The sequence below is a fragment of the Cryptomeria japonica genome, chromosome 5, assembly GCF_030272615.1.
Source record: "Cryptomeria japonica chromosome 5, Sugi_1.0, whole genome shotgun sequence".
Lineage (NCBI taxonomy): Eukaryota > Viridiplantae > Streptophyta > Pinopsida > Cupressales > Cupressaceae > Cryptomeria > Cryptomeria japonica.
The window spans coordinates 14,203,797-14,218,076 of NC_081409.1; the positions used below are offsets into that span (position 1 = coordinate 14,203,797).

The window sequence follows — 14,280 nt, forward strand, 5'->3', positions numbered from 1 at the left end:
TGTCTTCTTTCAGGAGTATTGATGAAAAAAACTTCGCTTTTGACCCAATTAATGAGCTGACCAGAAGCTAAGGCAAACTTACAAAGAGTACTCTTCAGGATTTTAGCTTCAGAGATACTTGATTCCCCCATGATAATAGTATCGTCCACAAATTGTTGATGGGAGCAAATAAGGTTAGCAGAAGAAGATCGGAGTCCCTTAAAGGAGCCTTGCATAACCATATTTTCCATGGACCTACCAAAACATTCTGCCATAACAATGAAGAGGATGGGGGAAATGGAATCCCCTTGCCTTAGTCCTCTAGAAGCTTGGAAAAAGGGGGAAGGGGAACCATTGACAAGAACAGCAAAAGAGGCTAAAGTAATTAGCTGGCTGAAGAGGTCGATAACTCTAGTGGAAAAACCATAAGCCATAAGAACCTTCACAAGAAAAGGCCAGTCAACCCGGTCATAGGCCTTGGAGAGATCAAGCTTGAGGATGAGACCCTACTTCTTAGCTCAAACAAGAGAATGAATATTCTCATGGACAGTTATAATGGAGTCAAGAATTTGTCTTCCAGGGACAAAACCATTTTGCTGATGATTAATCAAAGCAGGAAGGATAGACAGAATTCTAGTAGTAAGAACCTTGGAGATAATCTTATAAAAAGTGTTGCATAAACTGATTGGTCTAAACTTGTCCATAGAGTCTGCACCTTGGATTTTGGGGATAAGAGCAATGAAGTACCATTGATTTCTTTCAAAAGTTTTCTAGCCCCAAAAAATTCCTTGACCCCGTTGGAGACATCTTTCCCGACAATGTCCCAGAAATCTTGGAAAAAGAACATGGGGAAACCATCTGGACCAGGCACTTTGTTACCATCAAAGGAAAAAACAGCATTTTTGATTTCCAAGATCGAAGGAATGGAAGAAAGGGCGACATTCATCTATCCATCAATGAGATAGGGAATATGATAAAGGAAAGAAGTTTGAGCTTCAGCATCCAGTCTGTGATCTCTCTTTAGCAGTTCCGAGAAGTACCTTTTAGCTTCATTCCTTATTTCTTCCTCCTTGACCAACTCCCTATTATCCACAATTAGTTTAGTTATTCTATTGGCCGCTTTATGCTTGATCGTCGACATATGAAAAATTCTTGTGTTCCTATCTCCTTCCTTAAGCCAAATGCATCTTGATCTCTGCTTCCAGAAAGTTTCCTCTAAGCAATGATTTCATGGTATTTTTTAAGAGTCTCATTTTCATCAACAATGGACACAGTACTGAAACCATCCTTCTGAATTTGGGCCTGTATTTTTTTAAGGTCATCCTAGACTTTACCTTTGGCCTCAAAGATATTCCCAAAGCTGGATTTATTCCAGAGTCTTATATTGTCCTTTACACTTTTAAGCTTCTTAACAACTTTGTACATTGCAGCTCCCTCAACTTGGATACTCCACCATTTCTGAATATTATTTTTGATATCTAGGTGATGGGTCCACATTTTTTCAAATCTGAAGGGAAAGTGTCTCCTTCTATTAATTGGGTCGGCAGTGAAGGTGATAGGAAAATGATCTAACCCAACCCGGATGTAGGCCGACAGAGAACAGAAATAATGACTGTACCAGTCATCTAAGATGAGAGTCCTGTCAAGACGAACTTGGATAAGATCATTACCAGTTCTCCTATTAGTCCAAGTGTAATTGCATCCCTGTATTTCCACATCATTGAGAGCCTGAATGTTAATAAAGTCCATAAGGGCCAGCCTACTTTCTAGCTGAGAGGGGCTTCCTCCAAATTTTTCCTCCTCTCTCAAGGGAGTACTAAAGTCTCCCATGACCAACTAGCTAAGGTGTCTGAAGTTGTCCCTAGCTCCTATAAGTTTTTTCTAGAAGGAATTTCTAGCTTTCAAGGTATTGGGAGCATAAATGTTAGTGAGGACCCATGAAGTACCATCTTTTAAATGCTCAAATTTAATGCAAGAAAAAAAAAATTCTTGAATCAGAACATGGCCTTTGACAATATTAAGGTTCCAGATGGTAGCTATGCCTCCTGAAGCACCTTCCGAACTACCACCACTGACATTCCCATTTTTGAAAAACTTCAAAGATTCAACTTTTTCTCTACTCATTTTGGTTTCTTGAATTAGAAAAACATCAGGTTTACTATCCCTTATCATATTCCTAATGATATCATGTTTATGAGGATTATTAAATCCCCTGATATTCCAAGAGATAATCTTCATAGTTAACTCTTTAAGAGTCTTCTGGGTCCCATCTGCAATGTTCTTACTGGCCTTCTTGTCTCTAACTTTATGGTTAGAGGGTCGACCTAGGGAAGAGGAGATATACCCAACATCAACTTGAGCTATTCTACTGGATTTCCTTAGTTGAGAAGGCGAGGGAGTGGTTCCTTTCTTGTTCCTGTATTTTGGTATTTTCCACTCAGCATCTTTCTCAAGAGCCGCTTCCGGGTTACTGAGGATTCTGGAAATTTCGTCTTCATTACCCCAATTAGCAATTCTGGAAACATTTAAATCACTGTTTGCTGTTTTTGAGTTCTGGTCTTAATCCGAAAGGTTCATACCCAGTATTGCACATTTTTGGGCTTCTTGCATTTCAGAACTTGTCATGAGCAATAAAGAGTCAGTCTTTTCTTCTTGGGAGCCAAGGATCTCCCCTTCCTCAAGTTGGTCCTCTTTCTCTGGCAATTCCTTACCCGCATAAGTGTCAGCTACCACTTCAACTATGTCATTTGAAGATTCAATCTGTTCTTTCAGTTCCTCTGTTCAAGTTGTAACAGAGGTGTTGACTTTGGTTGACTCATTTCTCAATACTTCCTGGGTTGAGGGGCTGGAGACAAAAGTTGAGGACACTTCCTTATTCTCCCCCAATGGTTCAAAGCGATTATAGTCAGCTTCCTTATTCTCTGAGTTTTTAACTTGCCATACCATTTTTTCTGGAGCCTTTTTGCTCTCAATCTAGGGTTTAGTCTACTTGAGCTCTACTTTCGGCTTGATTGGACAGGATTTTGCCCAATGACCTTTTTTACAATGGAAGCAAGCAAAGGGGATAGATTCATATTCGATTTGCTGTTTCCATGTTCCCAGCTTTGACACTAGATCTATCTATTCCGGCATGTCTGCGTCATGGGCTATCCCTACACAAAACCTAGCATGAGTGAGTCTCCTTTTTGAAGCTGTGACTAGGTCTATAGAGAGGAGTTCACCAAAGGAGCTTGCAATTCCTGAGAAGATGCTTTCTACCCAATATTCAAGAGGCAAACCTGGTAACTTTACCCATACTGGGACTTGTGCCAAAAGAGAGTCGTTCATGTTCAGATTCGGATGCCATTTCCGAAGAACCAAAGCTATCTTTCCTACCATCCAGGGACTTCCACATGGTATCCTTAATTTATCTTCTTCACATGAAAAAGTAAAAGACAGGAGGCCTTTAGGTAAAGCCGAGATTTCAACATTGCCATTCAGAGCCCATTTTCGTTTGACATAAGCCCTAACTATTAGAATATTTAATTATACTTTAGTCACCTATATTTAGTTCCTTGTTTAATGGTCATTTAGCTTTTTAGTTATTTAGCTTTTAAGCTTTATTGAGCATTTAGCTTTTTCTTTTTAGTTAATTAGCTTTTAAGCTTTATTTAGCGTTTGGCTTTTTAGTAGTTCACTTTAAACGACTTGTTCTTAATTTAGAACGTCGTCCTTGTAATCTCTTTATATACGCTTGTATATTGTTGAATAGATTATCCGATTATTGAATCATTCATTCAATTTATTTTTCATGGTATCAAAGCAGCTCGATGGGATTCTTTAAAGTTTGGCGAATTTTTTAATAAAATTTCATGGCCTTCTTTCTGGAATATTTTCCAGATTTTTTTTAATTGTTTTTTTATAAAAAACGATTTTGCTTTTTTGAAGGCTTTTTGAGGGTTTCAAGGGTTTCTGGTTCATGGGCGAATTTCTTTGTGCTAGGCAACAGTTCATGTTTTTTTTAGGGTTCTGGAGATTTTCAGGGCTGCAACCTAGAGGTTTTTTTTTTTAAAGATTGAAAATTTTCCTAGGGTTTCTACAATTTTCAACTAGGGTTTTGACCCTTCAGTTCAAGTTGAAATTTTATTTTTCTTGCAGATTCTTGGTGGGTTTTTCGAGACCTCAACTCGGTTGTCGTTGGATTTTTTCTGGGTGCATCATTTTCCGTGCATCAATTTTTGAGCCGTCAGATCTGCATTCTGTTTTCAAATTTTTGGTGGGTTTTTCGAGAGCTTTTTGGGGTTGGTCTCAGAATTTTTTGGGTGCCTTGTTTTCTGCACCTCGAATTTTATGCCAGCAAATTTGCCTTGGAATTTAAAAACAGTTCACGATTTCTGCTATTTTTGTGGACGTTGGGATTTTTGCTGTTTTTTTTGGCACCATTTATGCTATTTTAAGTTTGCAGAAATTTTTTAATTTCTAGATTTCTTCCAAACCTCAAAATTTGCACCTTAGAATTAGTGCCAGAATTCTCCTCCAAGGTTTCAGATTTTTTGTGCAGTTGCTTCTATTCTGATTTTTGAATCAGATTCTTTTGCTTCCACTAGGTTGACCTCGTTCAACCTCCATTTTTGTGATGGCATCTTTGACCAACATCATCTTGGAACACAGTCAGAAGTTCAACAACTACCACAACACCTGGAAACAGTGCACGTTCACGATATCTGAATATCATTGCCTTGATCAGATTGATTTAGGCCAGACCTCGTCCTACAGGTCCCAGCGTTTTCACGATTTTTTCCTAAAAAATTGTCTATTGGTTTTCTAATTTTTTCCACAAAAAAAATCATGGGAGGGTTTTCACGATTTTTTCCTCAAAAATTGTTCGCAAAATTGGGATTTTTCCTGTTTCAAGGTTTGACGGTTTTTTCCTCAAAATCGTGCTTTGTTGCAATTAGTTTGGGTCGCACCTGCCAGGGCGAACATCTGCAACCGTGATATCTTGCAGTCAGTTTTGGAGTTGATACTCTTTTGCAAAAGGGTTTGCCGATTTTCCTCAAAATCATGGTTTCAAGTTTTAGTTTGGTTACCCAACGCCAGCTTGGATGGATTTTGGTATTTCTTGGTCATTAACACTTTTCAGATCCAGGGAGGGTCTCCACCGCAGCAGAGTGTTCTTTTCATTCGTGATCAAAAGACCTGCAGTGTCTTCTGTAGGGTAGTGTTGACGTGTATTTTGTACACCATCATACACAGAATAAAATACCTAAGGGCATCTTATCCTCTCTTGAATAAAGCCTCTAACTGCTGAAGATACGCATGAAGGATCAGTTAGGATGACTCCAAGGTTCCTTAATGTAGGGTCTCTACGTGTGGATAAGCTCTTCGTGGTACGATGTGATTTGCTGGAATCACAAGGGGACTTACATTGAACTTCCGATCTGCTTTGCTGGACACAGGCTCTGACTAACTTAGATTTGAAGAAATGGAAAAAGGATAAGGGCGAAGAGAGGATCTAATCCTAATACTAAGAATGTAGGAGCAATGATTTGATTTTTGATGAAACTCTAACTAGGTCTTGTTTTGACATCAATGGAACATCTACACAAGGCTAGTGCGATCTTCTAAGGAAGCTTTATGATGTTCAAATCATCACCACAGGCATAGATACCATCCAAGTTGATGCATATCAATGAAGAAGCGACAAATTGAAATTGAGCTTGAGCTGAACGATTCCAGTTGACTACACAAGGCAAGTCTGCAATCAACAAACTGCTAGTAGTATGGATATACGAATTCCATCATCAATTAATCACATTTCCTCCATTCATCTAATCATCTACCATCTAAGATTGAAGACTTCAACAAGTAACCATGCAAATTGCAAGAAAACGACATATTTCACCATTACTTCAATGAAAATGGAGTTTGTTTACAATCAATGGCAACAATTTCTTGCCTTGTCCTCCTATTCTACTCTCTAACTACTTTCAACTATTTCTATACTATCTCTAATCCTCTAATCTCTCTAACTCTAATTCTCTTTTACAAATGAAATGTTTGGGCTTATATAGTGCCCACAATACAATCTGATGGCTTAGATCAATTCAAGATCAATGGCCAAGATTCAACAATGAAAACCCTAATTAGGGTTTGTTACAACCATTACATAACATTTAATGCTTGACCAATGAAATAATTGTATTGCTTGGACACATGTCCCTTCTAGAAAAATCGACCAATGGATAGCCGGGGTAGGTACATTGGAGTTTGTGTCACCTTCCATGAGTTAAGTACATTGAATCTGGACATGCTGAGATGGACCTCACTGATTGGAGAAATGATGACTAGGATGCCACCTCATCTGACACTTGTAACTTTGGTAAATATTCAACTTGATGTTGTTGAGAAGCTTTCTTTAATTAATTCATCTAGAACTATTTGCTTCTTCAACGAGCCCTTGTTCTAACTCCTTGCGTCCTTGATGTGCAGGAAGATGATGTACCTCGCCTTGGAACGCTGGATTGCCCTTGATGACGTTAGTCCAAAGAAGGTCGTCCTTGCCAATGCTAGACTAGATGAGGTCGCCCCTGTCCTTGCTTGATCGTCCTGGCGAAGACTGTCCTTGATCCAGCTTGATTTTTCTTGAAGAGATCTTCATTCGATGCCTACACAACATTTCAAAATTAGTAACATGATTTTGCAATACATAACATAAATTAGAGAGCAAATTTTAGGAAACTTAATGATAAGTCCTTTATTAATCATTTCCTAAAAAAGACTGAGCTAAGGAAAAACAAAATTCCAAAATTCAAAATTAAGGAAATGACGATGAACAATTCAAAATCAAGACAATAAAACCAATATCGCCATACCTCAGGAGAGAGCTAACTCTAGAATGCAAAATGAGGAATTTGCCTAGGCAAAAATCAAAATTTAAAGCCTTTGACTTGATCTTGAAGGATAATGAACGTCCTCTTTATTAATTCGCCACCCTTGGAATCTTTGATGTGTTCTTCAATGTCCTTGGCAAGTTCGCCTAACTTGAAACTTCAAGTTCGCCTCTCCTTTGGATAGTAGTTTCGCACCACCTTTGATTGAATTCGCTCCTCTTCTTGAATGATAATTTCGCCCTTCCTTTGTATGAAATTCGCTCCTCTTTTGCCTTCTCCAAGTTGCATATGAGAGATGATAAATGATGATGTGAAAATGAAATAAACACCTTCCTTTATAGGCGCTCACCTTCATATTGACCTTAGGCCGACTTTTTGCAAAATATAGCAATTAAAACGATTTTTAAATAAATAATAAAGGCCGACCTCTAAAATACCAAGCGCTCCCTTTTGATTTTTATTAAATTAATAATTAATTATTAAATGCCTTTATTTTTAATTAATAAATTTCGATTTTTTACTAAGGCAAAAATAATTAATAAATACATACCATGCGCTATTTAAATGCTTTTAATTAAATATCAATTTTTTCTAGCATTTAAATAAATTCAAAAAATGTGTTTGAGCGCCAAATTTTGAAGATGAAGGATACGTACCTCATCGCCCTGGTCCCTGATTGAGGGATAGGAGCGATCCATTACCTTGGTCATGATCCTTGCATATTTTACGTCCAAGGTGTTCATTTCTACGTTGAATTTGCCATTTTCCTTGGGATCTTCGAACTTGATTGACTTATCCTTGCGATTGAATGTCCTTTTGATTCCCTTGGACACTTGGAACGTGATCAATTTTCAAGATTTAGAGCCTTTATGCAAATTTTGCTCTGGTCCCTCCCTGAGGGACAGGAGCGAACTGGGAATCTTGGTGTAAATTCTTCAATGTTAGCAACCTTTGATACTTTGCGCTTGATTAGGACGCCTTAAAATGTCTTCACCACCTTGTATTCGAACTTGGAGTGTCTTGAACTTAAAGGAACGGCATCATACTTATCATATCGCCCTGGTCCCTTGGAGAGGGACAGGAGCGATTTTGCTCTTGTGGGCCTCATTTCACTTCATCACCTTCGAAAATTATATTCAACGGATTCGCAATGCCTCCTTTCATTCATTCATGCCTTGAGATCGGTTGAAATTTGGCGAGAAAATCATCTACAACAAAAATCGCTCTGGTCCCTTCCTGAGGGACAGGAGCGAACTTAAGCATTTTGGTCCTTTGTTGACGTTTGATAATCTTCAATTTGTCTTCAACGGGTTCGATTGACCTCCTTTCTTGCCTTCGAACATAAAATTTGCTTGATCTTTGCCCAGATCGTACCTTATGAAGAATTTCGCTCTGGTCCTTCAGTGAGGGACAGGAGCGAATTTGACCCTCTAGGCAAAAACTTCATCATTTCATTGTTTTTGATCAAGTCTGGATGCTCTATCATGCTCATTTCGTCCTTCACCATGCCTATGATGTCTCGATTCGTCCAAACAAGGTCAGGAATGGCTCAACTAAGCATTTTCGCTCTGGTCCCTTGGTGAGGGACACGAGCGATTCGCCTTGGTCCCTTGGAGAGGGACAGGAGCGCTTTTCGCTCTGGACCCTTGGAGAAGGACACGAGCGAAATTTGACTTTTCGCACTCTTTATCAGGATAATTTTAATGGAATATAACATTTAAGTATAAGTGATTCTTATACTTTAAGTTATATTCCATATATACTTTCAGGATGTTTGAGAGTGGTTTCAGACCTCCAGGAGTTATATTGCAAAATCTAGTTTTTGGAGGTTTTTTCAGTTTCCAGACTTAGTCAAATTTCAGGATCAGGGCATTCCAGACTTAGCCAAATTTCAGGATCAGGACTTCACTCAAGCCGGACTTGCTATCCTATGTGATCCCCTGGGCGACGCTTCAAGTTATATTCATTTGATAAAATGCACCTCTTTGGACCTTTTCACATCGTCAAGACGTTAAAATCTTGCAAGGACAAAGCAAAATTGGATTTGTAGCTCCGGTCCTTCACTGAGGGACAGGAGCGATTTTTCCCCTGGAGGCATTTCTGTGCTCATGAAAATCTTCAATTTATATTCAATGGAAAGATCTCGCCTTTCTCCATCACTTCCAATTCGTAATTCATCTTGACCCTGCAGGAATAGTAAAATATTTGAAAACGAGCTCCCGTCCTTCACTAAGGGACAGGAGCGATTTTGCTCCTACGGGCCAAAATAACATGATTTTACACATTTTAACACTTCACAAGGCGAAAACAAATCATTTGAGATGCCTAGGATCAAAAATCAAAAAATGTCAAAATTTGGTCAAAAATATTCAATTGGACAAAAATTCACATTTCATCTTCAACACTTAGACAAATTTAAGCTCTGCATCAACATTCCAATTGAAAATTAGACCATTCTGGCGAATTCATTGCATTCAAAATTTGCATTCTAGAAAAGGAAAATCAAAAAGCTCCCAAAACCGACTGGATCCAAACCAAAACCCTAAAAAGCAAAGCGAATACGAGCAAAAAACATGGGTCCCCATTTGCAATGGGGCGATGTGTGAAAACGTCACAACAGGTAGTTAGTAGATAGAATGACCATTAAGGGAGGGTATTAGAATATTTAATTATATTTTAGTCACCTATATTTAGTTCCTTGTTTAATGGTCATTTAGCTTTTTAGTTATTTAGCTTTTAAGCTTTATTTAGCATTTAGCTTTTTCTTTTTAGTTAATTAGCTTTTAAGCTTTATTTAGCGTTTAGCTTTTTAGTAGTTCACTTTAAACGACTTGTTCTTAATTTAGAACGTCATCCTTGTAATCTCTTTATATACGCTTGTATATTGTTGAATAGATTATCCGATTATTGAATCATTCATTCAATTTATTTTTCACTAACAACTTCGATATTTGGACGTGAACCCATAAATTTGCCTACCAGGGAGTTCGACATACTATTTATATTATGATCCAGAACCAGATCAAGAATAGAGATAGTGAACTTTCCACCGGAAGGATCAGAAATATTCTTGACAGGAGGTAAAGAGGATTTACCAAATGGTTTCCGCTCTCCAAGGTCTCTTCACGTGGGCTGGGCCCCCCGCTGGACCCCTCCCCCAAAAGCCCAGAGGAACCCTCTTTCTTCTCTGGCTGAGTACCACCAGTCTGTGGGAGGTCAACAGCCTCCGGAATGTCCGGAGGCTTGTCCTTCTCTCCCATGGGGCCAGCTACTTCATTCTGGCCGCTCCCACCATTGGAACCAGAGTTCCCACCTTGCAGAGAATTTGAATTTTGAATTCTCCCATTGCCGCTTCCTACTCCTCCAAGCTCTTCCATCTTAAAATATAAAACTTGCCCAAAGAGCTACATGTTATACAAGAGAAACAACATGCAATGCAAGGGCAGGTAGCAAGAAAAATTGATTGGGGATATGTTGATTACAATGGGAAAAAAAATCACAATACATCATAGCAAATTTCTCATATGAAATGGAATGAGATATGTTATCTTTTGCTACTGTTACGTCATTAGCTTGTTTGTCAGGGTACTTCAACTAAAATGGAACTAGTTTTAGAGAGCTACCAAATTACAGCTTGTTTACCAAATTAGCATGAGCACTGAATTGATCAAACTCTACACTGAGATATTATATAAGGATCAAAGGTTTACTGTTATCAAAAAACTGTACATTTCTCTAACAAATAGTGGAATTCTTCAATATGTTTGTTGTCATAAGGATCATATGCACTTGATTAATATAGATGAAGGTGCTACGTGTTAGATGTGTAGTAATAAAAGGCAAACACCAACTGCTCAGTCTGACTGGCACTACAATTACACAACTCAGTTTTAAAGTCCCTTACACCAATTGTAGTTCTCTTACATTATGCTTTATTCATATAAATATCTTTTGTTAAGAAGAAAGGCCTAAGCACTGGCTAGCTCTAATGCTTATACTTTTGTAGCCTCTAAAGGAAAACATATACAGTCTCTAGGACATGAATGGTTAAAGAAAGATACAAAACCCAGAATACAACCAAATCTTCCGAGAATAGAAAACAACCAAGCAACATAAATAACAAAAGAGGTAACAGAGTTGGACAGTGTCTTTACAAAAAAGGCTGCTTCATTTTCTATTTCAGCACTAGATTTCGTGAAAAATATGTCAATTGGATGAATGTGACTCAAGCAGGATAATATCTTCATAAACTGCATTTGTGGTTGGTCTAGAAGGGGCATAATTTTACTCAACAAAATAAAACAGAGATACAACCAACTTTAAGGAATAGCTGTAGAGCTAACCAACAGTATCAAGTCCTCGAAGAACCAAATAGAAAACGCAAACCTGTACACCAAAATAATGAGTATAATGTTAGCCAAAAACAATCGTACTGCACTCTTTTATACAAAATAATTGAAATCTTGCTCCAGACAACAATATGTGAAAAAGGAAAAAAAGACAATAAAGACAATTGTCATTAGCCTCTAATCCATAATGCTTATATAGTTCAAAATTCAAATCAATATGTTCTATTACTTTCATGAAAAAAACAGTAAAACACAGATCTGCATATTATTTAATTTGTTAAAAATTTGCCCTTTATCCAGTCATTCCAACCCTTGATTTGGGTTGAGACTACATGTAAACTTTGATGTCCCACATTCCATGAGATGATTGTGAAGTCTTTCAAGGCCAGAGTAAAAAGGAAAGCAATTAGCATCCAGAAAGAAAGAAAGGCATGTTATCAATCTCCACAAGCAACCAAAGCAGATTGATGGAATTTAAAATACATGTAGTTGCGATATAACAGATAAGGGTAGAAATGAACTCTGGAAGCCAAAAAAAGTGATTAAAACCAAATCCATATCACTTAAACAACTGAAAGCACCAAAAAAGGGCTGAACACAAGGGAGGTAAACCCTGACAATAGAGTACAAGTACAAATGTAAATAGCCAAACCAGGGTTTGGGAAATAAGGGAAAAGAAGCCAATGAAGATTGAGTTGGTAAAGTGGTGCAGTCACATACCTTCATCAATTCTTGGAATGGTAACAAGGAAAACTACTAGCATCATCAGCCACCACCACCATGATCGGATAATATCCATATAAGAATTTGCCAGGCTAAGGGTGTAAGGTTGGACAATCTTAGGAGGAAGCATGAAGCTTCCATTTGCCAGGGTAAGGGTGCAAGGTTGGACAATCTTAGGAGGAAGCACCATTTGATGCACAAGCCTCCAGGTTCACAAGCAATTCTGAGTCACCCAAAAACATATCAAATTTCTTTTTGGATTTGCTTTCCATTTTGATTGTGTTTTCAATTGGTTTTGTTTTATCTTTGGGAAATTTGTTTGAAACAAAATTTGGCTGTGATGACGCAACTTGGATTTTTTGGAAAGAGTTAGAAACTCAGTTTCAAGTTTTCACCACATTCTCAAGTTCGCAAAACTTAAAAATTCACTGACAAAAGAGTTTGTCTACAGAAGAGTTTTCCAACAAAAGATTTCACCAATGAAAGAGTTCACCGATAGAAGAGTTCACTGATGGAAGAGTTCACCATGGAAGCGTTTGTCAAAACCCACAAACGAAATGGATTGAAATATTATGCTAGATGATTCAAATTCTTAGAAGGCAAGACATTTGGTGACAATTCAGTTTTGACAATTTTCAAACAATTCAGCTTCCCAACTATCATATATACGGCAGATTCAATGTTCACAAAAAGCAGTTGGTTGTTCTCCAAAGGTGTTGTTGGACAAGACGGTAGATGAAGAATCATGTTGTTTGAATTGTAATTGAACTCCTAAATCACTATAATTGTTGAACTATGAACAATTTTTCAAATGGAATGAAATTTCAGAGTAATTATTTGCATATGAGTGAGTTGTTTGGCTACTTATTCTAACTGTCCAATAAGACCCTTAGAATTTGATCTGCACCAAGTGGTTACCGAGAGATTGGAACTGTCAATAAGCAAAGCTCTAAAGGATTCTTGTTGTGGGTGAATAAGGGTGTAGACCTGCAACTGCAAAGAACTTGCGTGAGATGGCACACAAAGGATGTGGTCGCCGAGGTGGGCAGACCCAACGATAGTGGGTATGTTAAGAGGTATAACAACAAGGCTTGAGGCTGTTGAAATAGCATAGAGAAGAAGAGTTAACATAAAAGATTAAGTAATGATGAAGAAGATCAAGTTGTTGAGGGCAGACATGTAGCCAACCAAAGACAACTTGATCAAGGAGAAAAGAGACTCATAAGAGTTATAATGAAGATTAATAGCAAACCCAGATTTGACCCTCCGAATTATGATGGAGTTTAAACCCAAAAGAATTGCTAGATTGGATCTCCAAAATGGAGAAATATTTTGATTTTGCAAGTACGGAAGACAACTGGAAGGTTATTTTGGTTGAAAATTTTGTACACCTGGGAAGGCGTGCAAAATTGTGGTTTCAACCACAGTGTGTGAGTTAAAAACTCTCCTAATTCTAAAGGAAGGCTCCCCCTTTCCTACTATTACAAATTAACTATAACACATAAACATTAATCTAACTTGGGTGGGACAACATCCTTTTCTCTTCTTTCAGAAAAGATGATATGCTTTTCTCTTTTTTCAGAAAAGAAACTGCAACTAGAGTGACAAATACATAAATTTAAGAGATTTTAACAACTACAAAGATACTTGTATAAAGGAAGCAAAGTTTGCATGAAAACGCAAAGTCTTCCGTCACTTCCCCGGGACAGGAATGTAGAAACAAAAGCTCAAAGTCTTTACTTTCCTACTGTCCTATCTACCTTCCAAAATGATTAGTATGATAACAACGTACAACATATAACAGCTCAAAGTCTATTAGTATAATGTACTCTTGACTACTATTGAATAAGAACAAGTACAAGCACAAAGTCTTGTAGCCTCTTCCTATCTTGACACTTAACTATACTAATTTAACTTTAAATATTTGTAGCACAAAGTCTGCAAGAAATCAGATTAAAGCTCCTTTTAACAATCTCAACATAATGTCAAGTATATGTAGAAAAATATACCACTATGACATAAGAACACAATGGATATAGGAACAAGGTTTCAACACAAAATTTGAAACTCAAATGCCTTCTTGATATTGCTTGAGAAATCAATTTACAAGTATAAAACACAATGTCTTTATGACTGTAAATTTTTGCAAAGTTTTCTTGCTGGCTAATAAGATAAAAATTACAAAGAGCACCCTCCGATATATATAGGAGAGGGGTTGAGAGCAAAAAATGGGAGAAGTCTAACTAACTAGGACTTTTTCCACAACCACTATAACTAACTATGACTTATTCCAAATTACAGTCCTATTGTCTTTCAACTTGTAATTTGTTTACATGTAATTACAAGTTACAAGAATG

At 37.6% G+C, this 14,280-nt stretch overlaps 1 protein-coding gene across 1 annotated transcript in view; it reads right to left on the reverse strand.

Annotated features, from left to right (window-relative positions):
• The window catches only part of LOC131077989 (squalene synthase 1), a 141,346-nt gene that overhangs the window by 109,566 nt on the left and 17,500 nt on the right, over positions 1 to 14,280 (reverse strand). The window contains exon 3 of the mRNA XM_058015602.2: positions 11,195 to 11,237. Coding sequence (XP_057871585.1) covers positions 11,195 to 11,237 — 43 coding nt within the window. The remainder of the gene's footprint in view (positions 1 to 11,194; positions 11,238 to 14,280) is intronic.